Source organism: Danio rerio, chromosome 9 (assembly GCF_052040795.2).
Source record: "Danio rerio strain M-AB ecotype USA chromosome 9, GRCz13ab, whole genome shotgun sequence".
NCBI classification, from domain to species: domain Eukaryota; kingdom Metazoa; phylum Chordata; class Actinopteri; order Cypriniformes; family Danionidae; genus Danio; species Danio rerio.
The window spans coordinates 23,716,226-23,742,315 of NC_141029.1; the positions used below are offsets into that span (position 1 = coordinate 23,716,226).

At 35.5% G+C, this 26,090-nt stretch overlaps 4 protein-coding genes and 1 long non-coding RNA gene across 11 annotated transcripts in view; 3 read left to right on the forward strand and 2 right to left on the reverse strand.

Annotated features, from left to right (window-relative positions):
* The window catches only part of rev1 (REV1 DNA directed polymerase), a 28,147-nt gene extending 16,807 nt beyond the window's left edge, over positions 1-11,340 (forward strand). For 2 of the 5 annotated variants that reach the window (XM_087266996.1, XM_087266997.1), the window contains exons 13-22: positions 4,423-4,643; positions 4,743-4,915; positions 5,269-5,510; positions 6,050-6,276; positions 6,776-7,000; positions 7,086-7,185; positions 7,833-8,029; positions 8,129-8,264; positions 8,343-8,445; positions 9,823-11,340. In XM_087266996.1, the coding sequence (XP_087123122.1) occupies positions 4,423-4,643; positions 4,743-4,915; positions 5,269-5,510; positions 6,050-6,276; positions 6,776-7,000; positions 7,086-7,185; positions 7,833-8,029; positions 8,129-8,264; positions 8,343-8,445; positions 9,823-9,934 (1,736 nt within the window). In that variant the 3' untranslated portion in view covers positions 9,935-11,340. 5 annotated transcript variants of the gene reach the window in all.
* LOC147842349 (uncharacterized) overlaps positions 1-26,090 on the reverse strand; it is a 736,864-nt gene that overhangs the window by 50,325 nt on the left and 660,449 nt on the right. The window lies entirely within an intron of this gene.
* On the forward strand, positions 13,324-18,553 carry txndc9 (thioredoxin domain containing 9). 3 transcript variants are annotated; one of them, NM_200021.2, is given in 5 exon segments: positions 13,324-13,396; positions 14,688-14,890; positions 15,212-15,330; positions 15,404-15,658; positions 17,888-18,553. In NM_200021.2, coding segments are annotated over 4 exon segments (681 nt in total). In that variant the 5' UTR covers positions 13,324-13,396; positions 14,688-14,704; the 3' UTR covers positions 18,009-18,553.
* mrpl30 (mitochondrial ribosomal protein L30) lies at positions 18,668-19,790 on the reverse strand. The gene is made up of 5 exons (NM_001020761.2): positions 19,487-19,790; positions 19,345-19,404; positions 19,114-19,260; positions 18,952-19,025; positions 18,668-18,868 (listed from the first exon to the last, which is right to left on the reverse strand). Exons 1-5 carry the CDS (start codon positions 19,535-19,537, stop codon positions 18,736-18,738), a joined length of 465 nt encoding a protein of 154 aa, NP_001018597.1. The 5' UTR covers positions 19,538-19,790; the 3' UTR covers positions 18,668-18,735.
* On the forward strand, positions 20,650-25,526 carry zgc:162944. The gene is given in 4 exon segments (NM_001126455.1): positions 20,650-20,880; positions 23,038-23,209; positions 23,305-23,503; positions 25,207-25,526. Coding segments are annotated over 4 exon segments (675 nt in total). The 5' UTR covers positions 20,650-20,772; the 3' UTR covers positions 25,403-25,526.

Sequence of the window (26,090 nt, forward strand, 5' to 3'; positions counted from 1 at the left end):
GTCTTCAGTTATTATTTAAACGCAGCTATGTCAGGATTGGGATAGGTTATATAATTTCATTATTTAAATTATGATTATTAATATTAATATTCTATGACATGTTTGGGCTATTGCGCTTAAATAAGTCATCCATGATTCTAAATTAATATTTCTGTTTGTAGCTATCACTTTGCTATCGTCTTTCTCTTCTTTTTTTCTATTTTTTGTGGTTCTGCCACGGTTACGTTTGCAAAATGTCTTTAGTTTGTCCAGAATATTGCTTTTCCACTAAAATAGAGACGAAGCAGAAAGGAAAATGAATGAATTGATGAATGAATGAAATGATTGACGTTTTTATGCATGTGCGGTGTGGCTTGCACACGACAAAGACGAACGAGTGGCCGCGCAAGCTCCGGTGGCCGGTCAGAGCCAGCGCCGCATATCAAACTGGTTAAGAGATGCTAGATGGCTGCCAATATCATAGGAATTCTTCCGAAGTTTCAGATGATATCTGGGCTTGTGCATAATAATGTAAAATAAAAGTGAAAGTCATGACATTTGGCCAAGCATAAGAAGCCTACAAGAGTGTTTCGATTATTATCATGACATGTCATGCTTGGGATTATATGAATAACACCTCGTTGTTTACCATTTCCGAAAGTGGAGCTGACGTCGGCGCGAAATTGCTTGTATAATTGTAAAAAGAGTGATGAATATTAATGGTTTTCTTATATCTGTCATTTCTGATAATATAATTGATTTAACTATTGTGAGAGTATCCAACACTCATTTAGCAAAAATGCATCCAGAATCCTAAACCAATAACTTTGTCAAGCAAAAATTATCATTTTATAGGCTAATGATTTTTTTTTAAACAAGAAAAAAGAAAATACCCTAGCAATTGTTCATTTAAATATGATCATCTCAAAATATAAAATAAAAAAATAATGGTTTGACTTTGTGAAATCATAAAACAGACTTGCAGAAAAGAGTTAATAGAATAAATGAGCAAATACATTCTCTCCAGTAGATGGCGATTAAAGCTCAGTAATAATCCCATGATTTGCTGAAACCACTCAACCACGCATGTCAAACCACGCATTCTAAACAATTATCTTATGAAACTAGCTGAAGTGACAACTATATTAAATTTAAACCAGTTTAAACAAGTTTATATGTTTAATAACTGCAAAAAAGATCAACATTGCTAATCATAAAATACAAACGGTTGCTGAAAAGTTATAAATAATGGTTTTCTCATTTAATACTGAAAACAAATTAAAGTCAGTTATAACTGCCTATTATCAAACCACAGGCGACTCATTTTATTACTTATCATTGGCTGCGACATTGCCACATTTGCGTTAATACATTTTTCTCGCCTATAGGCTACATAACAATAAAACAATATTCTGGACAAACTAAGACATTTTGCAAACGTTTAACCGTGGCAGAACCCCAATAATTAGAAAAAAAAAGAAGAGAAAGACAGGCAGAGTGATAAAAGGATAAATAGAAATATTAATTTAGAATCACGGATGACTTATTTAAGCGCAATAGCCCAAATACATGTCATAAAATATTAATATTAACAATCATAATTTAAATAATGAAATTGTATAACCTATCCCAATCCTGACATAGCTGCGTTTAAATAATAACTGAAGACGCTCCTTTAATGCATTCGCACATTATATTAAATTATTTTAAATTAGACGCCCCATCCATAACCAACCTTAAATCATACCTGAACACTGTTTAACAGTTCCAAGTAAACTGTTTTGTGTGACATTCTCATAAAATCTCTCTGCTTTTGAATATCTTTGTTCGTAATTGTTCTTAGCCCTGTCAATGTTTATCTATTTTGTATTATTATAATATTTCATTTCCTGTTTCTCTTACGTTTATATTCTTTAGCTGTCAATATAATACTTCGCGTCTATGGAAGAAAGAGTCAATAAAGATAGACAATGTGTAACATCATATTCATCAAAAGACGGTTTATGTGCAAGTAATTGCACCGGTCCGAGCAGGGACAGGGAGACAAGAGACAAGCTCCGATAAGATTGCAGAACAACGTCTGTCACTGGATCCGAGAACTGAGATTTACGCGATCACCAGCTGGCTTCCGTTACATAAGGGCAAATATAGATGACTAAAACCTCATTAACTCATTTTACTCATACTTTTTATCATTTATAATGTCCAAAACATTGATATTAATATTAAATGCTACTTTTGTGCCTTTAATAGCCTTTTTCTCGCCTGTTTACTGGGTTAAAAATCTTACATTATTCCATCTCCACCTGCTGGTGAAAGCTAGAGCAGCTGGCGATCTTCAATCTGCAATGTATTGCTTTTCCTGCAGTTCCCGGATGTAATGTTGAATTTTATCAGTCGAATTTGATCCACTGAATTTATGGAAGCGAATATTTGAACTGAAATAAAATGAACTGAAAATGATCTTTTGAATATTATACATCGTATTTTTAAAGGGTATTGAATATTTTGTAAGTGAAATCTGAAAATTGAATATGAATTATTGAATTTTTAAGTATGAAAACGTGTTTGAAATATTTTTCGTTGAAATATTCAAAGCTTAAATATACAGATATGTTAAATTTCAGGACCTAAAAATACAAACCCTTGAATTCAAGTCATTAAAATGCAAGAACTTGTTAATACGGTGTATTATTTTTTTCAGTTTGTGATATTCAACAAGCTTTTTAATTCAAGACTTTAGGCATTGATTTTGTTCCATAGAAAACTATTTACTTTAGTATCATGTCACAAATCAGATCTGACGCTCAATACTGTTGTGGAAACCATCTAAAATTTAAACAAGATTCTTTGACAAATAGTAAGGGGGAAAATTAATTTATTAGAAACCTTTTGATGAATATATAAATGTTTTTACTGTAAGGCTGGGCAATTTGGCTCATAGTCAAAATCTCGACACGGTTAATTGAACTTGTTAACTTGATTACGATTAATTATTGATCATTTTAGTATTACGATTAATGAACGGAGAGGAAAAAAAAAAAAAAAAAAAAAAATATATATATATATATATATATATATATATATATATATATATATATATATATATATATATATATATATATATATATATATATATATATATATATGTGTGTGTGTGTGTGTGTGTGTGTGTTTTGTACAGTAAATATGCTTACATATTATAAGTCAGAGATAAAGGGTGCATTGCTTGATTTTAAAATAATGGAAGGAAACTACTTTCAATGATTATTTATAGAACATCAACGCTGAACAATTAAAATTAAAACACACATTGCCTGAAACTAACAGTCATTTTTTTCTTATAAAAAAGTAAATAACTTGCACTTTTGGAAACAAAATAAATAATTTTCAGTGATTAGATCTAAATTATTTTAGAAAATAGGCAATATCTCTTCTAAAAAAAATAACTATTGTATACCCTTTAGACAATATTTTAAACAGTGTATTGCTTGCATCTTCTGTAAATAAATATTTTAATGTAAATAATAATTTTTATGTAATGGTGCAGCTTACAATCATCGTCCATTTAGTGCAAAGTAAGGCTCAAGAATGGGTCCATCTTCCTAACTGACCAGAGATCAGATGTGGCTGCAAAGTTACAGCAGATGTATAAATCAACCTCAGACTTTTAAGACTGATTTATACATCTGCATCGAGTGATCGGCGTGACCCACGGCGCCTGTCTTGTGTGTAACTGTGCATTTATAGTTCTGCGTGCTGTTTGTGTTGCTCTGCAATAACACTTCCGAAACGCTAGCTGGCAGTGGGTTTTTACGTTCCTTTGTGTCGAGTTTCTTCAGTGGGGTTTTGTTTTTTTCTGAAAATTAATTTACTGTACAAGGAGTTAAAGCTCGCTCATTTAGATGCGGGAACTGGTGGACATGTAACAACTTTAATCATAAGGTAAACACAAAACGTCTCCTCCACAGTACTCCACACTTGTAAACACTCGCTCCAACGAAGGGCTATCTGCTGTCGCGTGGCTCACCACGCCACCCATGCATGTCAAAATTACCAAACCGATCACAGAGCTTAAATTAGTTGGGTAAATTTTTTTAGAGGTACTAAAAAAAGTATGCAGCTGCTCCCGACCACAAGCATGCTCTCAATGGAGTGGAGTCACGTGACTCAAAGTGGGGACATGGTAGAGAAAATAATAGAAAAAAATCGACTTGGAAAAATTCGATCGATTATAGGTTCTGCATGTCGAGTTCAGATATTTTTCAATTAATCGCCTAGCCCTGTTTTACTGTAATTTTTTTTACATTTAAAATTTAATTAAAACACCCTTGTTAAATTAAACATCAATTCCTTTCAGAAATATCATCTGTAAACAGGCTTGTACAGTTGTATTTATTGTTGTGTTTGTGTAAATTGGTGTTTCTGCATGTTTTTGTGCAGGTGTGGGTCGCTCAATGAGCTCCAAGTTGACCTCTCTAGGAGTGAGTACCTGCGGTGACCTGCAGCAGTTGTCCCTGTCTCAACTGCAGAGGGAGTTTGGGCCACGGACGGGACAGACGCTCTTTCGCTTTTGCAGGGGACTAGATGACAGACCTGTGCGCAGTGAGAAAGAGAGAAAGTCTGTGTCTGCGGAGATGAACTACAACATTCGGTTCACACAGGTTTTGAAGTATACAAGTTACAGTCGTTAATGATTTTGTTTGACCTGTTGTCGTCCTCAGTCTGTTGGCTTCCCTCATTAGTTTTTCATGCTCTGCTAGGTTGAGGAGGCGGAGTCTTTCCTCAATAATCTCTCTATGGAGGTGCAGAAGAGGTTAGAGGGGGCAGGGCTTAGAGGTCGTCGGGTTACACTGAAGGTCATGATGCGGAAACCAGGTGCGCCGGTAGAACCAGCCAAATATGGTGGTCATGGGATATGTGACAACTTTGCCAGGTGATTTGCATCTTTCATCTCAATAACACACACACACACACGTAAAGAAGAAAATGGTTAAAAGTGAGTGGCTAAGAAAGCATTTAATCATTTAAATTCATAACCTTTGAATATAGACATGGGGAAATAAACATGCAATTTAATATCTACTATCTTTATAGTCATTTAAGTTTAAAATTTTTAAAAGTTTGGACAAAAATGTGTTGAAATTGTGTCTGTAACTTCACAAACATGTTCTGGGTACATAAAGGATTATGTTATAAGTTGTAAAATGTGACCATAAAAGGAGCATTTCAACATCTGTAATGTTGACTCGGTGCGTTGAAAAGCTTTTCATGACTGTCACATTACAGGTCTGTTTTACTAGCTCAGCCCACAGACAGTGGTCGAGTGATTGCATCAGAGGCCATTAAGCTGTTTCATGCCATGAAGCTGAATGTGAAGGACATGAGGGGAGTGGGGCTGCAGGTGCAGCAGCTGGATGGATCACATGCAGACCCTTCAGGACAAGGGCCCTCTCGTGGCCGATCAATCAGAGACCTGCTTCTGGCCAAACAGTCTGCCCACAGCCCCAGCAAGGAGTCTCCATTACAAGGTTAGAGCGATGTCATCAGGACCGGGTGTTTTAGATCGAATCTTGATCAAACTAGCCTTCATGCCATGTAAACCTGAATGCCGTGAATTGCTTTCTCAGAGTTTGTGTTTGATTTAGGATGACCAGATGTTTCGCCGGATAGACTGTATTTTTATTTTGCTGACTTCTAATGAGTTCAAATCACATTTTGTCCCATATTTTATCTTTACGTGAATTTCTTAATAGCCTGGCACAGTTAGCAGTCCTCTGTCATGTGGAAATAGCCTAATCAGTGGTAGCCAGTCATATCAGGGTATATTTGACAAACACAATTACAGTCCAATCATATTTCCTTATTATTTAACATGTAGTTAGGGCCATGCAAAATCAATGTGATGGAAAACATTAAGCAATTAATAACAAAATAAATAGGTCCTGTATACCACTCTGAGAAATCTGCGTTGAATACGGCTTTAGAGTTTGCATTGATGGCAGGATTTTAAGAATTCGCTTATACCTTTAAGAATGAACTAATACCTTTCTTGATGCTTTTATTATAGATGGTTTAATCAGCGCTTCGTCATCCAGAGCTTTCTCCTCCAATCAGAAGAGAGTTACCCCTGCATTATCACCGCCACCTTCTACATCATCATCATCACCACCACCCTCCTTCACCATTTCAGATCCAATGCCTGGAACAAGTAAAGGAGATTATCACCATCCACACACCCCCAACCACGTCAGGGCCTGCCTAAACATCAGCATCGAGGTGCCATCTCCCTCTCAGGTTAGCATCTTTTAGCTTAATGCACTAAAACAGAAAATGGGAAGCTTTCTGAGTCATGTTGCAATTAAAAATGAACTTTGCAAAAGTATCACACATTTTTTTCTGTAGGTCAAAAGTAATATTGACAAAGCTTTTCTTTTATCTGTCACAATTTTTAAACAATTTTTTTAATAATAATAAAATTAAGCTTTACTTTTTGTAGCTTGAATTTGTCTATAGATTGTGCTTGGTACAAACATTTATTTTAAATAGTTTTTGTAACGTTATAATTGTCATGTTTAATCAGTTTGATGCATCTTTCCTTAAAGTAATAAGCAGTTGTCTTAAAAACCTTTTTAAGACAACTGCTTATTACTTTAAGGAAAGATGCATCAAACTGATTAAACATGACAATTATAACGTTACAAAAACTATTTAAAATAAATGTTTTTGTAATAAAATCTAAGCGACCCTAAAATATCAAATAAAATGGAAACCCCTGTTTTCCCTTTGGTTTTAGGTGGACCCATCTGTTTTAAAAGCTTTACCTATAGACATAAGGAGACAAGTAGAGGAAACCTGGAGATACAGAGAGGAGCAGCCCAGCACTTCTTTTCATTACTCAACACCACCTCGACCACCCTCCACTCCACCTCCAGGACCTTCACTTGTTCTGCAGCTCCCAAACCAGCCTGGTCAACCATGCACAACGGGCATTATATTAGAGCTCCCGGACTTCTCCCAGGTACAAATCCCAATCACAAGTTGAAAACGAAGTTGTTACACTGACCATCAGAAGTTAAAATGTTCTCACACTCAACCTTCCACAGGTTGACCCAGATGTGTTTGCAGCACTCCCTAGAGAGCTTCAGGAAGAGTTGTGTTCTGCTTACAGAAATAAGGGAAATGCTCAAGCTCAAGCCAGCACTGGTAAGTTAAAAACAAAGTGTCAAATATAATATATGACATCAGATATTCACCAAACTTTACTGTCTTTTTTATAGCATTTTTCAGTTTAAAGGGAAAGTTCACATAAAAATGAGAATTTACCGTTAATTAACTTACACTAGGCCATTCATTCATAAATCTGAATCGGTTCAAAGTCATGTTAAGGTTTCGCTTATTGGCTTGTTTTGAATAAATGTTTGCTGATGTTTAATGTACACTGATCATAATACAAGGCAAGCATATTTTCTTTTAAGTCTGAAATTTCCTTCATAATGGTCTTAAAAAGTCTTAAATTCGCTGAAATATGGAGTTGTAAGCTTTAAATGATTTTAAATGGGTCTTAATTTTCCTTTGTCCATCTAAAGCTTCTTAATCTGTAAAGAAAGAAAGAAAGTTTACCAATTTACTAATTTTGCTTAATTATCTTTTTTACAATTACATTTGTTTGTAAATGTGGGTTTGAATTTTAATGGGGCAAGTAAACATTTTCCACTGGCCAAATTAGAAAATCCTTAGTGTTTGAAATTTCATTCATAATGGTCTTAAAAAGGGCCTTTAAAGTCCTAAATTTGACTTGATAACCCTGCAGAAACCCTGATATACCAACTAACTTTCCTGTCTTGTTTTAGTAGTGGAACAAAAAAACTCATTTCCTCAACTGAAGCAGCCTGCTGTAGGGAAATTAAAGCGCCGCTACAAAAAAAGAAACACTAGTCCTGCCAAAAATGGTTCAAGTCCACTAAAAAAAATGTTCCCTGGGAACAGCCCTGCCAAAACCAGCCCCTCCAAAACTCTTCCTCTGCCACTCAGAGAACAAGACCTCAAAGTAAGCCTGATCTGAAACATTCTTCTTCATATCCAGTGCTTCAGCCACATCATATTTAAAACACATCTGTATTCATCTGAGCTGTTTTTCACTGTGCAGTGCCCGTCCTCTCTGAGCACAGATGTCCCAGAGACACTACCCAAACCCATTCCTCGGCCAGCCCCAACCCTTGCAGGAGCGCATGAATTCAGTGAGATAAGAACGCTGCTGCGTGAATGGGTCACCACCATCTCAGGTACAGCACAATAGCCAGACCTTTCCAAACATGATTGTTGCATAATTAGTTAAAATGTCCGCTTCCGCATCTTCACAGAACCAATGGAGGAGGACATTTTACAGGTGGTGAAGTACTGCACAGAACTAGTGGAGGACAAAGACCTGGAGAAACTCTACCTTGTCATCAAGTACATGAAGAGGTATTATTCTGAATTTCTCTCACTGTTTCCTGCAATAAACATTAAGAGCATCGCCTGTTTCAATAGCACACTACAGGAATATTCACACTTGTTCATCCAGAGGTTTACTAGCAATACATTTACTATAATAACGATGTAAAATTATCTGCATTTACTCATCCATAAACGATAAATGTAGAAAAGTGACGATGTATTATTGGTGGCTCGGCGCTGCTGATTGTAATGTGAAGAAAATCCACACTTTGCTGATTGACTGTGCAAAAACAACACTAGCATGTACTCTGTACAATTGTTGTGCACATTTGTTTGCACTAGGCATGGGCCGGTATAAGATTCTGACTTTATGATATCTTTGGATAAAAACATCACAGCTTCACGGTATTGTGATTATCGCTCAATAACATGTTCTTTTTAAATATCCAGGTAAAAAACAACAACATTTTCCCCTATTGAACATAATATATTAGATTTTAGGAAGCATTTATAAAATTGTAGAACAGTAAAGCCCCCACCCCACCCCCTGGAGTATCGCATTATTATGGACAATTTATTCAAAGGGAACGAACTGGATGCGCATGATATCATCGTTTTCAAAGATTTTGTTTTCAGGTGTTTACAGGTGTTATCATTTTATCCTGAATTAAAGAAGTTAAAAATGATACTTCTTTTCTCATCTTTACACCAGTAAGGGTGTATATGCACATGGACTTAAAATTCAGTCAGCCAGCCCCAGGGCTTCCGATGAATTCTCATCTCATACAAAGTCGCCGCTTTTAAGATGTGATTTCTTTAAAAAAAAAAAAAACAGCGATCTCCACTGACTGGCTAAGATATAATATAAAGTGGGTATCAGACCTAACAAGAAGCACTGCATTAAATAATATTTTTCCACACCATGACTTTAAAATAAGGACATTAAGTTTTTGCGCTGGTCTGCTGCTGATGACTGCGCCTGTGTTTAAATGGCCTTTCAAACTTTTTTTATGCCTTAACAACCAAATGGATGCATAAGTCTATTTAACTGAATATATTGTAATTACTGCAGGGTTGTCTAAACTTGGTCCTGGAGGGCCGGTGTCCTGCATATTTAGTTCCAACCCAATGAAACGGCTAATCAAGCTCTTTCTAGGTATTCTAAACTTCCAGGGGGGTTGTTGAAGGTAGCTGGAGCTAAACTATGCAGGACACCGGCCCTCCAGAACTGAGTTTGGACAAGCCTGCTTTACAGCATCGGTGCTGTAAAAGGAACCTTACAAAGCTGAAAATCGTCAAGTAAAGCTTTCACCAGAAGTTAGCCCATTGCCATAGTCCATTTTACTCACATTTTTTAAATTAAATGAATTCCACATTTCCCAAACATCATTAATTGTTTTTCAGGCTCATGCAGCAGTCCTCAGAGTCAGTGTGGAGCATGGCCTTTGACTTTGTCCTGGACAATGTGCAGGTGGTGGTACAGCAAACCTACGGCAGCACTTTGAAGATCACATAGGAAGACCGTCTTAACCTCAGTCACTGTGACATCAGCTCAGTCCTGCCACCTCGTCATGACAACAACTGACTCTGCCAATCATTGTAGCATCACGGTACAAGATCAAGCCAATGATGAGGAACAGATTAGCATATACCAGCTTCACCCAGAAGCAGCTGAACACTGAACTTTTCTTTTATCATGATGTCAGATCTCTAGACTGATGTCTAGAAGTACTTTGGTGACGCTCTTCAATCAGGTTGTATTCGTTAACATTAGTTAATGCGTTGAGTATCATGACCATAAGATGAATCACTTTTGACAGCATTTGGTAATCTTGGTTACTGCTAATTCACTAATTTACTACTGTTAGTTCCTCTTAGTTTATAATGTATCACAATAACAATAACACAGTCATGCATTTGTAACATTTGAGGACGTAAATGTAGAAGTTTAACATTTTACAGCACTTACTAACCTCGATTAAAGCGCTGTTGAGTTTTAGTTCATGTTTACTAGTGTGTTAACTAATATTAACATGTACAGCCTGGTTGTAAAATGGTGTCAACTTTTCTGAATGTTTTAATGCACTGACTGTCCAAAACCAAGCGAAGCAAGCCTCTTTGCTTTCTGTTTGCTGTTTGGATTTTTTTTCCTTGTTCTTTAATGTCTTTATTGTCCAAATTTCCTTCTCTTGTACTCAAGAACCGGTGTTTACCCTGAAAGTCTGACCTCAGAAATATTTAACAGACTTTGTAGCAAAGCAGAACGTTGTTGGCATGTTATTTGCCTTTTATGGGTCAGACTGAAAGTTGAAATAAGGAACGGAGATGCTGTTGTCTTCTATCAAAGTCTTTTGGCATGTGGATACTAACATTTTATGTAAAGCTAACGTTTATGTTTTCCTAGATTTTATATATAAATATATATATATATATATAACTCACTCTTATTGATTGTTTGCTTTTATATGTTTGTTTGTATGTGTGAAAGAGCTACGAGAGATGCATATTTATGAGGAAAAAGATTTAAATATTGGCCAGGTTAATTTGATTAAATTGACTTCTTGCTTTTAAGTGTTCTATTATGAATATGTGGAAATGGTGCTAAGTAATTCTCAATCTGATGGATCCTTCACTACAGTAGTCCTCTGCTGGTTCCTCTCAGCCCCTGTTCGCTGTTGCTTTGACTTCATGCGTGAACAGAATGTAACTTTTTCAGTGTTTTACATTTGTACTGGTTCGGTTTTAAGAAGCTGCTCATGACAAGGACATCTCGCATTATTATGACATTACTGAGAGGATGGCCTGAGAATCCATGTTCGGTCAAAAAATCTGTGGTGACAGAATGACACGTGCCTGAAGACCTGAAGCTGTGACATCATTTGTATGTTTTCTAAATTTTCAAATAAATTTGGATAAGTGATACTTTCTTGTGTTTTAGTGTTTGCATTGTGTTCATTTATAATATGTGTATGAGGCTATCATTGATTCACAAATGAGGCCAATAAAGGTAAAACAAAAAAATAAGGTCAAGAATCTTGATGTTATTCTAGGGTCAGTCGGTCAGATGTGAGTTTCAGTAGTCATGTCAAAGCAGTAAGTAATTCAGCATACTTTAATCTCAAAAACGTTGCAAGAATTAGATACTTTGCTAATCTTTTACTTGATCATGTTTTTATCAGCAGCAGGATGGATTACTGTAATGGACTCCTCACTGGCCTTCCCAAAAAGACAGTCAAGACAGTTACTGCTCATCCTGAACGCTGCTGCCAGGATTCTGACCAGAACCAGGAAATCAGAGCACATCACACCTGTCGTCATGTCCTTACACTGGCTCCCAGTTACATTCAGAATAGATTTTAAAGTATTATTACTTGTCTATAAATCACTAAATGACCTCAATACATTACAGATATGCTCACTGAATAGACACCTAACAGATCACTCAGATCTTTAGAATCATATAAACTAGAAATGACAAAAGAGTTCAGTCAAAGCAGAGTGAATCCAACTTCAGCTATTATGTTCCCTGCTGCTGGAATCAGCTTCCAGAAATGATCAGATGTGCTCCAACAATAGGCACATTCAAATCAAGACTGAAAACACATCTGTTTAGCTGTGCCTTTACTGAATGAGCACTGTGCTACGTACAACAGGTAACACTATAAATGTCTTTCTTTTCTCTTTCATTCTTTTATAACCTGTTTCAACACATTTTTTATCTGTATTTATTGTTTTTTATATTATTTGTTTTCATTTTTTCATACTTTTCTCTTTTATTCCTGTTTATGTAAAGCACTTTGAATTGCCCTGTGTATGAAATGTGCTATATAAACTTGCCTTGCTTTACCTATAGGTGAATCGAATAAACTAAATTGGCCATAGTGTATGTGTGTGAATGCAAGAGTGTGTATGTATGTTTCCCAGTGCTGGGTTTTGGCTGGAAGGGCATCTGCTGCATAAAACATATGCTGGATAAGTTGGCGGTTCATTCCGCTGTGGCAAGCCCTAAAAAAAATAAAGCTATATATAGGATTTGATCAGATGTGCTCCAACATTAGGTATATTTAAATCAAGACTGAAAACACATCTGTTTAGCTGTGCCTTTACTAAATAAGCACTGTGCTACGTCCGACAGATCACACTATAATGTCTTTCTTTTCTTTTTCATTCTTTTATAACCTGTTTTAACACTTTCATTATTTGTTTATATTGTATAAAAATATAATTTAAATATAAATTATTTAAATATTAAAATTATATTTAAATGTAAATATAACTTAAATTTTCATCTTTATTTTTAAATATAATTTATATTATTTACTTGTCTCTTTTATTCCTGTTTATTTAAAGCACTTTGAATTGCCACTGTATATGAAACGTGCTATATAAATAAACTTGCATTGCCTTAAAATGGACCGAAACATGTAATAAGATGCTTGGAGAATGAAAAGTCTAAAGAATGCTATTGTATCTGATTAAGTCTGGGCAAGTATAGTTGTCTTTATTAAAAATAAGTGGAATAATAAAAAAATGACTGATACAGAACCATCAAAACAAACTGCGTGTGTGAAAATCAAGCTTTTCTGGATTTATGAAGGTCCATTCACGGAGCTCAAATAAAATATATTGTAGTGTAAAACTATTATTTATTTATTTTTTATTTTTTTAAAAAGGTCATTTCTTAATTGCATTAACAGGATGTTGTATAAAATAAACATATTGGTCTGAAAACATGGCACCTTTTGTTAATTAATATAATGATTAAAATAAGTGACGTGCATTTTTTAAAACTAGTATAAGCAATGTTATCGTGAAACGTTCATATTTAACAATGATTTTATGACAGATGAGTTAAATAATAAATTTTGTACATTCTGAAATACGTCACAAAGCGCTACGTGTGAGTGACGTAATCAGTCGACGCCTTTGCGTGAAGCCCTGCGTCAGTGTGCCGCCTTTCAGAAATTATACAGCGTTGGTAAGTGCCGTTTCCATTGAACATCTAAAGAAATGTTAACAGATTTAAAATTGTACGTAGAATAAACTGAGTATAGTTTGTTATTGTTGCACTGCGGAGTGTGTGTCGTTTTTCTGATTAACCGCTGATGATAGTGTTGGGACCAAATGAGCCGTTACCACGGTGTTTGTTAGCGAGGACTAACACTTACCTTCGATAATTCTAGCACGAATAGACACAAAGTCAAACATCATTTCCAAAACTCGACAGTATGAAATATCTGAAATTTATAAAAACGTAATGTCAATTCTAACCATCACATGTCTGACGCAGACGTTAAAGCTAAGTTAGCATGTTTGCTGTATGGCCGACTACCAGCATCTCTATTGTTGTGATAACAGAAAGCACATGAAGTCCAAGAATCCTTTGAATATGCCATGCCACACCTTTTACACACAAGCATTGTTCACTGATTTGTTGTATGCAGTTAAACCATAGCAGTTGCAACTAAGTAGAATTCCCCCCCTCAGAAACCTTAGTAACGTTAATGTCATGTTGTCGTGAGGCCTGTCAGGTGAGTGACAGTTCTTTTGGTCAAGACATTGCGGGCTAAACACGGTTGTTTTTTTTTTTATGTACGTAGCTATTTTCATATATTGTGCTTTTTGGTCTTTCATAAAGTGTTTTAGTTAATGCAAATAAATCTTACAAAATGTATGTTCCCTTTATTCTGCTTAAAGGGATAACGTCAGTTCACCAAAGAATAAAAATTCTTTTGTAATTTATTTATCCTTTACTTGTAAATTACAGTATATTTTAAATGCCATTTTCTTAAAATTAGATTTTTTCTCCTGCACTTAACAATAAATCTCTACATCAGTAGCAAACACAGACCAATTTTTTAGTTTTATTCATGTCTATATTCTAAAGGCTTTTACAGAGGCTTGTACATGTGTAATTAACCCGATGATATACAATTCATTGATTCATTTTATTTTGTGAATTATTGTATGGTTGATTAAAAAAGAATCCCAAAATCTTCTCTGTAAAATCTACGAACTAGTCTATATTTAATTAAATTTCTAATTAGCATATTTAAACATGACATTTTAGAAGAATTCTTAATGCATTTGATCAACTGGCAAAATAATGGTTAATTTTTGCCCTATTCATCTGCAGGCTCTTGCCTTGAGAGTGTAAAACTGGTACTGGTTTAGTGTAGAAAAGCATTTATGTTTTAATATCTTCTTTTTCACTGTATACTATTTTGAAGTGAAGTGTCATGTCTTGTCAAACACTGCCATATCTGTAGCAGGCAGTGTGAGAGAAATGGCCAGTCAGTCGATGGATATTGTAGCGAAGGCTCTGGAGCAGCAGGTGCTTCAGTCAGCACGGATGGTGGAGGAGCAGCTGGATGCTGAGCTGGAGAAGCTGGAGCGCATGGATGAAGACGAGCTGGAGCTGCTGAAGGAGAGAAGACTCGAGGCCCTTAAGAAAGCTCAGAAACAGAAGCAGGTGACTTATGTGTGGTTTTGAATACATCTTTTAATGTTGCATCTAACAGTTATTCTGATAATCGATTCATTTGGTGAGTGTTTTCTTAGTTGAGCTGATGAAAATCCCTGTGTTATTAAAATGTACACACTGTAATGAAGTATAAAATGTAAACCTTTTATACAAATTTTCCTAATGTCCAAAAATGGTTAAATACACCCATTCTTAGGCTAAAGCCAGATGAGTGTATTAAGAGTTGTAAGTGTAAGAGTGACCTATATTAAGTGACATGTATATGTGTGATTAAACATTGTGAACTCTGTTTTATGCGTTTGTTCTTAGGAGTGGATCTCTAAAGGGCATGGCGAATACAGAGAGATCCCAAGTGAGAAAGACTTCTTTCCAGAGGTGAAAGAAAGCAAAAGTGTGGTCTGTCATTTCTACAGAGACTCCACCTTCAGGTATGTCAGGACACATTTGTTTTGCTTGACTGTCATATTATAAATCAGTCATTTTTTATGTTATTTTCCAAAGATGCAAGATTTTGGACAAGCACCTAGCTATTTTGGCTAAGAAGCATCTGGAAACGAAGTTCATCAAGCTGAATGTGGAGAAGGCTCCTTTCCTTACAGAGAGGCTGAGGATTAAAGTCATTCCAACATTGGCACTGGTGAAGGACGGCAAGACCAAAGATTATATTGTGGGTTTCAGCGATCTGGGCAACACCGATGAGTTTCCTACTGAAATGCTGGAGTGGAGACTGGGCTGTTCTGACATCATAAACTACAGGTCAGCGTAATATTGTAATATTGCAGATTAATGTTTAGAATATTTAACTTTTTCGTAATCTTTAATGAGCTTTTTCACACTTTTATAAATCATCACACACATCACAAGTTTCTATTAAATGCATCAGGGCATTGCATCTAGAATAGGTTTATTCCTGTACAATCTTCAGGTTTCCTCATAAATGAAAAATGGATGAAGGCATTTATATACACTGGCAATATTCCTTAGAGATTTTGGTCCATGTTGACATGATAGCATCACACAGTTGCTCCAGATTTGTCGTCTGCACATCCATGATGAAAATCTCCTGTTCCACCACATCCCAAATGTGCTCTATTGGATTGAGATCTGGTGACTACGAAGGCCAGTAATCAAGACTCGTCAGACCAGGCAACATTTTTCCAGTCTTCTATTGTCCAATTTTGGTGAGCCTGTTCCAAATGTAGCCTCAGTTTCCTATTCTTAGCTAAAAGGAGTGGCACCTGTGTGGTTTTCTGCTGCTGTAGCTCATCCGCCTTAAGACTGGACGTGTCATGCGTTATGCTCGTCTACATACCTAATATCGAGTGGTTATTTGAGCAACTGTTGCTTTTCTATCAGCTCAAACCAGTCTGGCCATTCTCCTCTGACATCAACAAGGCATTTGCGCCCACAGAATTGCCGCTCACTGGATATTTTCTGACCATTCTCTGTAAACCCTAGAGATGGTTGTGTGTGAAAATCCAGGTAGATTAGCTGTTTCTAAAATACTCAAGACCAGCATGTCTGGCCAAACAACCATGCCATGCTCAAATTCAACTGTCTTCCCCACTGTGATGCTATGAATTGCAGCAGATCATCTTAACCATGAGTCAGTTCTTCGTACCTCGCTTAAATAATCTAAGATGATTTGGCAGATCCTGGATCTTTTAATCTTGATAACTGATCTCTCGCTAATTTGGTTCTTCAAACAAGTTCGCGAATCAGATTAGAATGTCTGGATAAACTGATCTGAGATCGCTGCGTGTGTTGTGAAGGACAGATCTATCGATCCTCGAAATCATGATCAGCAATGCAACGATTGGCTGACGGCACAGCAGCGTAATGACATCATCTGATTAATATTCAATTATCCATGTGAGCAAAATTACATCAAATTAGCAGTAAACCGTTTGTTAAATATGACACGCAGTAACTTCACATTTGTTGTGAGCTGCAGGCTTTACACTTTCATGTGTCAAGTGTATTCATCATGTATTTCAATGCAAATCAATGTATTTAGTTCTACATTTAGAAAAGATTTTCTTTATTATTGTAGCCGTTTTTTAATCGGTGTAATGAATAACTGGTTGTTTACAAAAGCATTTTGATATTGGTAAAGGCGTCTACAATTTTTGCGAAGCATCAAATCACTGGCATATTAACTGTCAAAACATGTTTATGACTGCATAAATGTATTATTGCTTTAAAAAAAGTCACATATTCTGCATTTTTATTATACACAATTTGTACTAAAGCGATCTAAAAAGTTCATATCAATAAGTGTTCTCTTTGCACCGCCAGGTGGCAGTCTTTGTACTTTTATTTCGAGGGTGCAGATTGCATAAGTTTTATTATTATGTATAACTTTATTTATTTTATTAATAACTATAACTTTATATATATATATATATATATATATATGTATATATATATATATATATATATATATATATATATATATATATATATATATATATATATAGTTAAAAAATATTTACTATTTTCCCAAGTGTATATAACTACTACTGTAAGAAAATATCAGAATTCGGTACATACTTTGTATTATCTTTGCTTGAACTGAGCCGATCTAATCCTGTTTATATGAATTGAACCTGCTCCCGATCAGGTTTGACCTAGCAGATCTGTTGCCATGACAACAACTCTCGGATCTGCTTTGAAGAACGAAACGATCCTGGATCGTGTCAAATCGTCAATATCCAAATCCAGCTAACTGAGTAATCCACATACGAAGAACGAACCCCATGTCTACATGCCTAAATGCATCGAGTTGCTGCCATGTGATTGGCTGATTAGAAATTTGCATTAACGAGAAGTTGGACAGTTGTACCTAATAAAGTGGCAGTGAGTGTAGTCCCTTGTATTGCTGGCATTTAAATGTCTTTATAATCACTACTAATCAATATAATCTTTATTTGATGAATAAGAAGTTAGAAAACACTTGTATGTGTGAATCTTTTCTCCTCCTAGTGGGAATCTTCTGGAGCCGCCAACAGTTGGACAGAAGACAGGGTCAAAGTTCACCAAAGTGGAGAAAAAGACCATCAGAGGGAAAGCGTATGACTCGGACTCTGAATCTGATGAAGATTAGAGGACTAAAACATCAAGCTCCGTCTTTCTCAGGGCTTCCTACATAACAGTCCTAAATCTTGTAACACTGTGTTTTTAATTTGTGTAACACCACAGTGTCTGTTTAATTTCCTGTCTTTGACCTTTACTCTTTATTTGATCATTTCATGATGACCAAGCATTCACTGATAGTATATCACTACTTTTTGTTATCCCTTTAAGTTTACTGTCCGGAAGTGTGCTCTTTCTGTTGAGCATAACTAGTGAAGAGTCAGTCTCTGATTTATTTAATAATGAAGGTGAAGTTTCTAAAGGATGGAACTGTAAGCTGACATTTCAATGATGGTGCAAACACAAACATCCATATTTTTGCCTCTGACGAACTGATGCTCAGTTCAGTGAACAGCAAACAAGTGCCAAGGAAGCAAATTTCTGCATTTCAGTAAGAATCAACACCCCTTTCTCCCATTGATGTGAAGGAAGAGGAGGATTTTTCTTTTGCTAGCAGTACAGGACTTAATAAAAAAAATATTTAATATGTGTGTTCTGTTCCTCTGTGTAAAGATTGTCTCTTTGAATGTAACAGTGATTTAACTAGTGATATTAATGTCACTATATTAATAGGTGATATTAATGACTGCTGTTACAAATGGACATTAACTATTTATGAGAAAGATCTAGTTTTTTTTTTAAATCTTTATTAAACAAGTAGAACGATACACATGCAGACAGTAGGTCAGATCAATGTTCTATGACTCAATGGCCTTTTTCTCCAGTGGTTTGAGGAGACGTTTGACCACCAGCTCTCCTCTGCTGTTCAGATGTGTGTTGGCCATGTCTTCTTCAGCCGGTAATCCATGAGGAAGCTTGAGTGGCTCAATCCTGCAGTTATAGAGATTGTTTAAATGGCCATGTTTATTGTCAACAGTTTTCAAAGTGTCAAGAATTGCAAAATTCTAACGTACCTAACCAGATGCTTGATGATTTTGAGTAGATTGTTCACTGAGGGGGTGTTCTTGTGGACACGGGGCTCATGTGACTGGTGATGAAAATCAATAAAGAATTTATAAAATTATAATGTTTCGAAAACTGTAATCCTTTTCAAACAAATGAAGATAGCGTCCTACCTTCATGAGCCCCAAACTCTTCACCACTTTCTTTTCCCAGTATGGCCGTCTCATCGTGCTCTTCACCCGTGTCACTATATGCAGTTTATGTGGCTGCTCTGGGTCTCCCCCATACTTGTCATGCTCTTTGGCTCGCTCTTCAAACACCTGAGGGGCGAATATGCGGTGATGTTATTACGTTTAGTGGGTTGAAAACAATAAAACTATATTTGCAGTTTACCAGCCACAAACCTGTGGAGAGATGCGACTCTTCGTGAATTTAGTTCGACATGGAGAGACTTGTGTCAAATTCTGCAATTAGTTTTAAAAGGTTGAACAATTAAAATCAGTTATTATTGTTTTCCGACGATGCTGATATGTGAAAATAGCTCACCTTTGAAACATTGGAGGCAGATGTCAGAAGAGCTCGATACAGTCCTGCCATCGTTACACGACTGTTTGATGCTGCTGCCTTGGAAGGTTATTAGCTAGCAAGCTAGCTAGAATGAATTACTCATGCCCAGTATAATACTCTGAGTAAACTACACAATGACCGCAAATGCATCAAGGAATTTAATGCAACTGACTTTCATAGCCACGTTCTTGTGATATGGTAATCAATAAACGTATCACAACATCTAAATAAACTACAGCCCATGCATGTATGTCAAATGTGTTGCTAAGAAAAGGAAACGACATCGTTTGGTAAAAAGACTGATTTCAAAATAAAAGTTCCACAGCGAGCGATCTGATTCATTTCCACGAGTCATACTGTATCTTAGTAAATGTTCTTTCTTGCATAAATAAATAAATATAATAGTCCTATGTTTGTTATATTTTCATGTTATTAAATGTTAATTTAATTAAGTAATTTTAAACCCAAATATAGTTTTTAATGTGTAAATACAATACTAACATTAACACCTTGGTTATAAATATTTTATTTCAGTAAATATTTCAAACAAATATGTTTAAGTCTGCCAAATTATGAAAGAATGTGTTTGTTTGCTTTATTCCTGGACTGAAGCTATGGTCAGACGTTTATGACTGGCTTTACCCAAAGATTCCACGTCTAAGGATCTTTAATGTGAATCACGTCCTTTATGGACTTGCACTAGACAATAAAGACGATGCCTTCCTAATCAACAACTGCGTGGAAAAGTTTACTTACCTAAATAAAAAAATATTTGATGGTGAAACCAATTTTTTTGTACTTTTTATAATGAGATTCTTTCCTATATAAAATCCCTTAAGATAATGAAAACAAAAAGTGCAATTAGTCTTCTATCTTTGATAGAAAAATATAAACTACAGGAAAACCTCTAGTTCTTTTTAATTAATTAAAACATTTTTTATCTATTTTGTTTTTGTTTTTAAAGATTTAGATATGTATATTATTTTACTTAAAAGTATTTTATGTAACATTTTATTTGTTCTTTATTTGCACAAATATTTGTTCATTTATTCACAATGAACCGTTTGACTGTTCAAAAGACTTGTTTAAGAAGATTCATTTAAAATGACTCGATTAAAGGATTCATTTAGGAGTTGTAACGTCGACGGTGTCAGACTCTCTTCCGTCCGCAGTGGGTAGAGGCGCTGTTCATTCACGAACCTCGGAAGTTCGCAACCTTCAAGTTCACTTTAATTTTGTTGAGTTCGTGGTTCCAGTTTAAAAGCATGGGGAAGCGTGTTGCTGTCGTGCTGGCGGGCTGCGGAGTGTTTGATGGAAGTGAAATCCATGAGGCGTCTGCGGTTCTGGTTCATCTGAGCCGTCAGCAAGCCACTGTAAGTTTGTCCGAACCACTGGCTCTCAGCTTAGTGTTCACTGTGTATAGGACTATAAACAGAGCATAACTTCTACACACCTTATCAGGTTGGTTCTACTTAGAACCGAAATTACTTGCCCTCGATATACATTCATAATGTGTAGCGTTATTGTATAAAATGGATATATTTTTCAACTAAAACCATAGAGAACCTAACCAGGAGCTTCTCATTGATGTTTGTTGAATGTTACATTGGTTTGTGTTAGTATATACGCCTTTGAGATAGGGCTGGGCGATCAATCGAAAAGAAAGCGAAAGCAAAATTCATAACTGACGCAATTTCTTCATTCGTTTCTAAAATCCTGTTAATACTATAAAATCCCTTTAAAACATACTTCTGCGTGTGGAGAGACCTTTTTACACCGTCTGTAGGGCAGACTGAGCTCTTAGTGACAGGGCAGTGAGTGCTTTTGTTCACATGAGAGGCGCCATGAACTCATCACGGTCTCTCCAAAGAGAAAGCGACTCTGATGCGTCATGGAGATTTTGTTTCCGGTGGGAACAGAGGTGATTCAAAGGCCAACGTTCGTGTACTTCATTTTTACCTTCGCAAATAAGTTTGTAGACAAATGTGCTTTGACCATCAATCCCTCACTTTGGTTTATTTGACTAATTTCCCAGTGTACAAAAGCTCCTAGGTCGCCACAGCAGAATGCATCACCAAAGTTCTATCATAATAAAATAACACGCACACACACACACACACACACACACACTCGAATATTTTTTTTTCACTGGAGGTGCCAGTTATTATTTTGCACTTTTTATTATAAGTTTTCTGAAGATACAAGTTATTTTCCATGAACGTTCAAAATTACATTTCCTGCAAGAACATTTCTGCAGGTTATTTTCTGCTATTTGCAGAGATATATCTATTTATTCGGTTTGCAAAAAAATATTAATATTATTAAAGTTTAATATTATAATTTTTTTAAGGAAACCTGCATATTACAGTAAAACTGAAATGTGTCCTCTTTCACTCTTACTTAATTTCAAGCAATGGTTGTTTCTATTTCAGTTTGAAGTATTCACCAAATTACCATAGTTTGTCAATGAGCTCTATGCACAGCTAGTGTTTTTCAGTCAATAATAAACGTCCGGTGAGATCTTAATGCGACTATTTTCAATGTCATAAGGCTCCTTTTACAACATCGATGTTGTAATGTAATTAAAATACATTCAGGTAAATGAACTTAAGCGTTCATTTAGTTGTTCAAGCTTAAAACAAGATGAAAGACGTGTAAACGCTAGCGCAGTCAGTATCAGCAGGCTAACTAAGAAACTCCATTGAAAATACCGGGGTAAAGTAAACAGTCATATTTTAAAGACATGGCAGGGGGAAATGGAATTTAATGCAATGCAATGCTTCTTGTCCTGTCTGAGACTCACTGCATATCATATATCTAACAGGCAGAGAAGATCACTGATTTTTTAAAAGAAATCAGACCTTAAGCGTGGCAGTTTTATAATAGAAATACAGTTCACCAGAAGTGCTTAGGCTGTCTGGCTGAAAATTAAAAGTCCCTGTGAATCTACCCTATTATTTTAATATCACAAAGCATAGAAATCTTTCATTAGAAAAAGTCATCTTTTTGAAATGTTAAAATCTGAGTAAATATTACAGTACAAATGATAAGATGATGAACTTTGTAATATAAATACACTGAAAATAATACACAAAGCAAAAGTTGTATTTTTTTAGAAGTTAAAAACTATGCTTAATAAATAAAAATAAAATAAAGTAATTGTATTTTTTGTTCATTCCTTAAAAAACTAGGTATTTTAAAGATTTATGAATTCCAGGTAAAAACTGTGGACATTCATTCATTCATTCATTCATTCATTCATTCATTCATACTTGCATGCATAAATACAATTGAGATTTTTTTCTTCCCTCACTATGCATTCTTAAGATTTTTCAAGGTCTCTCTTCTAGGTCAAACAGACCTGTATATGAATGGACAGGCTGTCTTTTCTGTATAACATCTTCACAAGCAATGCATTTCAATTATTAAACATCGTACAGCAGAGTGTATTTTTAGCTTTGGTTATCGTCTTATTGTCTTATGTGTTTCTTTTTCACAAGACTTCAGTAATAGTTGAACTCTTCCCACAGGTCAAGATGTTTGCACCCAACACTGACCAAATGCACGTTGTGGATCATCTGAAAGGCTCTCCAACAGAGGAGAAGAGAAATGTGCTAGTGGAAAGTGCCAGACTGGCCCGGGGTGAAATTGAAGACCTCAGCCAGCTCAATGTGAAGGATCTGGATGCCATCATCTTCCCTGGTCAGCAAACTGCTCTTATTTGTGCTGCTTTAGGAAGAATATTCGAGCATCACTTCAGATTGGCCTTTTATCTAAAATCTGCTATGGTTTTGCAGGTGGTTTTGGAGCAGCCAAGAATTTGTGCAGCTGGGCAGTGGATGGCAAAGACTGCTCAGTCAATGATCAGGTGAAAGCAGTGCTTCAGGCCTTTCATGCTGAGAAGAAGCCCATCGGCCTGTGCTGCATCTCACCAGTGCTGGCGGCCAAAGTTTTCCCTGGCTGTGAAGTGACCGTTGGTCATGTCACAGATGAGAGGTAACAATAAACACAGAGAAATCTCTTTAATCGGGTGTTTTCACACCTCCAGTTTGAAAAAAGTAAGAAAAGTCCAGCTCTGTTTAGGTGGGAGTGTCCAGCGGCAAAAGAGGGAAGGGTTTGTTTGAAAAGGGAAGTTTCATTACACGCAAAAAAGCTCATTTGCACACCGGCAACTTCTGTTTAATGCATTTAATGTTGAGTCATAACTTCAGTCTGTATATGAGTTACTGTTTGAGGTGTGGAGTCGATTTTGAAGAAATGAATACATTACTGAAGAAAGAAGGTATCTAGTATAATAAATGACAATAAAAAGATGTATAATATTGCAAAATACTTCAATTTCAAGCAAATGATGCAAACAAACTTGTGCTTTAGTATCATTTACATGTTGTCATATGGTTTACTTGTTTTTCTTTTTATTAGAAGTTTTAACTAATTTTTTCTGACTTTAAATGGATTTTATTTCTTTAGTATTTTAATATATCTAAATAGGTTTTATTATTTACAATTATTTTAATAAATCAAGTTAAACTAAATAAGATTTACAGATAGCTCAAATAAATATATTTGATAATTTAAGACCTATTATAAATGACAGTTTTCCACTTTAATAAAATTTTAAGTGACAAATATTTTTTAATGGTATTAGTTTTTAGTGTTGCCAGATTGGGTGGTTTTAAGTTTGATTTTACGGGTAAAAAATGGCATAGGCGGGTTGTCAAAATTTGGCCGGTTTTGCAACGTAAATTTTATATGCAACTTATTTAACAAAACAATTGTGTGCTTCTACTCCATTCGGTTAGTACAGACCAGTGCATAGCGTAAACCGCGTGGGCCCACCCGCAAGAGGAGGTGAAGGAAAATTATATCAAAATCTGACTCCCCAGACACATCTGACTCCCTTTCATGTGCACGCGCACCACGCTGAGCCTGCTGTTAAACTTACAGTGGTTTATTATGACACTTTTTTTCATAATCAACAGCAAGAACAAACAGAAGCATTGTCTGATTGATAAGCAGCACCTAATTATGTTCAAAAACATTTAAAACGCCAAATTGGACGAATGTATAACCCATGTTTGAAAGTAAAACATAACTCCAATAGGTAGTGTAATGTATACAACATAAAGTGCAGTGTGTGGGTGAGAGTGGGGCAGTGTTTTGATGTGATCCGGTTATGTTGTGGTTCTGTGACTGCTGGTGTTGGTTACTGTATTGTTACAAATGATGACCGTTAAAGTAACTAGGTTCATTTAAAATACATTAAAATTAAATATTCTACAATTTTGGGCATTTGTTTTTTGCGTTTGGGCAGGTTTTGGACAGCTTTTGGGCTAGTAAAAGTCTGCTACATCTGGCAGCACTGTTAGTTTTATCTAAGTGTGGTTTTAAACTTTGTTTCTCATCTAGTTGACAGCAAGCGTAACTGGCAGAAACAGTTATATACATTATTTCATAGATTTAAAAAAAAAAAATGAATTCAGTATATATTTTTCAAAAACTCAACATTTATAAATCTTATTTTTATTGTCCAGTGTATAGTTACAATTGGAATTATTTGTCCTCCTTCAGCAAAATATGTTTGCAAATTTCTGGAAATGCACACGAAAAAATAAATAGAGAGGCGAAGATCTGCCTATACAATTTTCTGCACAATATGACCTAAGTTTGAGTCCCACTGACGGAAGGTTTGTCTTCAGGTATCCTGGTGTTCCGGACACAGCAGAAGCTATTACTCAGCTGGGCTGCAAGCACATATGTAAGCATGTGGATGAGGCTCATGTTGATGAGAAAAATAAGATCGTCACCACCTGTGCTTTCATGTGCAATGCTCCACTGCATGAAATACATGATGGCATTGGAGTGATGGTGCAGGAGGTGCTGAAGCTTGCCTGAATTCCTGCTAAGTCTTATTTTGTCTAATGTTTCTATAGAAGGTCAAAGTCAACCCAAGTGTCATAAATGTCTCATTAAGAACTTAATAGAAATGAATAAAGAGTACAACCCTTATTAAAAATTTACTGATCGTTTCATTTTAAATAATTGATGTTGTTGACAACTGAGCATCTTCCTAGCAGGATTATTTTCGTCCGCTAAAGACAGACAGGAGCAGAATTACTACATAGTATTTGTTGCACAAATTAAATTGACAAGGTACACAATTGCTTTTTTTTTTTTTAAACATATGTTAAGAAAAGTTTCATAAAATGGATTAAAAGTGACTAGTCACTTGTAAATGTAGGACTATTGCTATTTCTACTTTCTGTTCAGCAAAGAATCTAGAAATAAATTATTTTTACTATAATACTCAGCAGCAGAACTGTTATTAGCCATTTATAATATTAATAATAACAAGACTTTTTCTTGAGCATCAAATCAGCATATTATAATGATTTTCTGGAAAGGATCGTGTTATAATGAAGAATGGAGGAATGATGCTGAAAGTTTAGCTTCAACATAAATGACAAAAAAAATCATAATAACATACATCATAGCTCTATAGTTTGGGGTCTGTTTTATTTTCACTTTTTTTTTTAAAGAAAATTATTCTGGTAATTAAGGTGGCATTTACTAAATGTAAAAT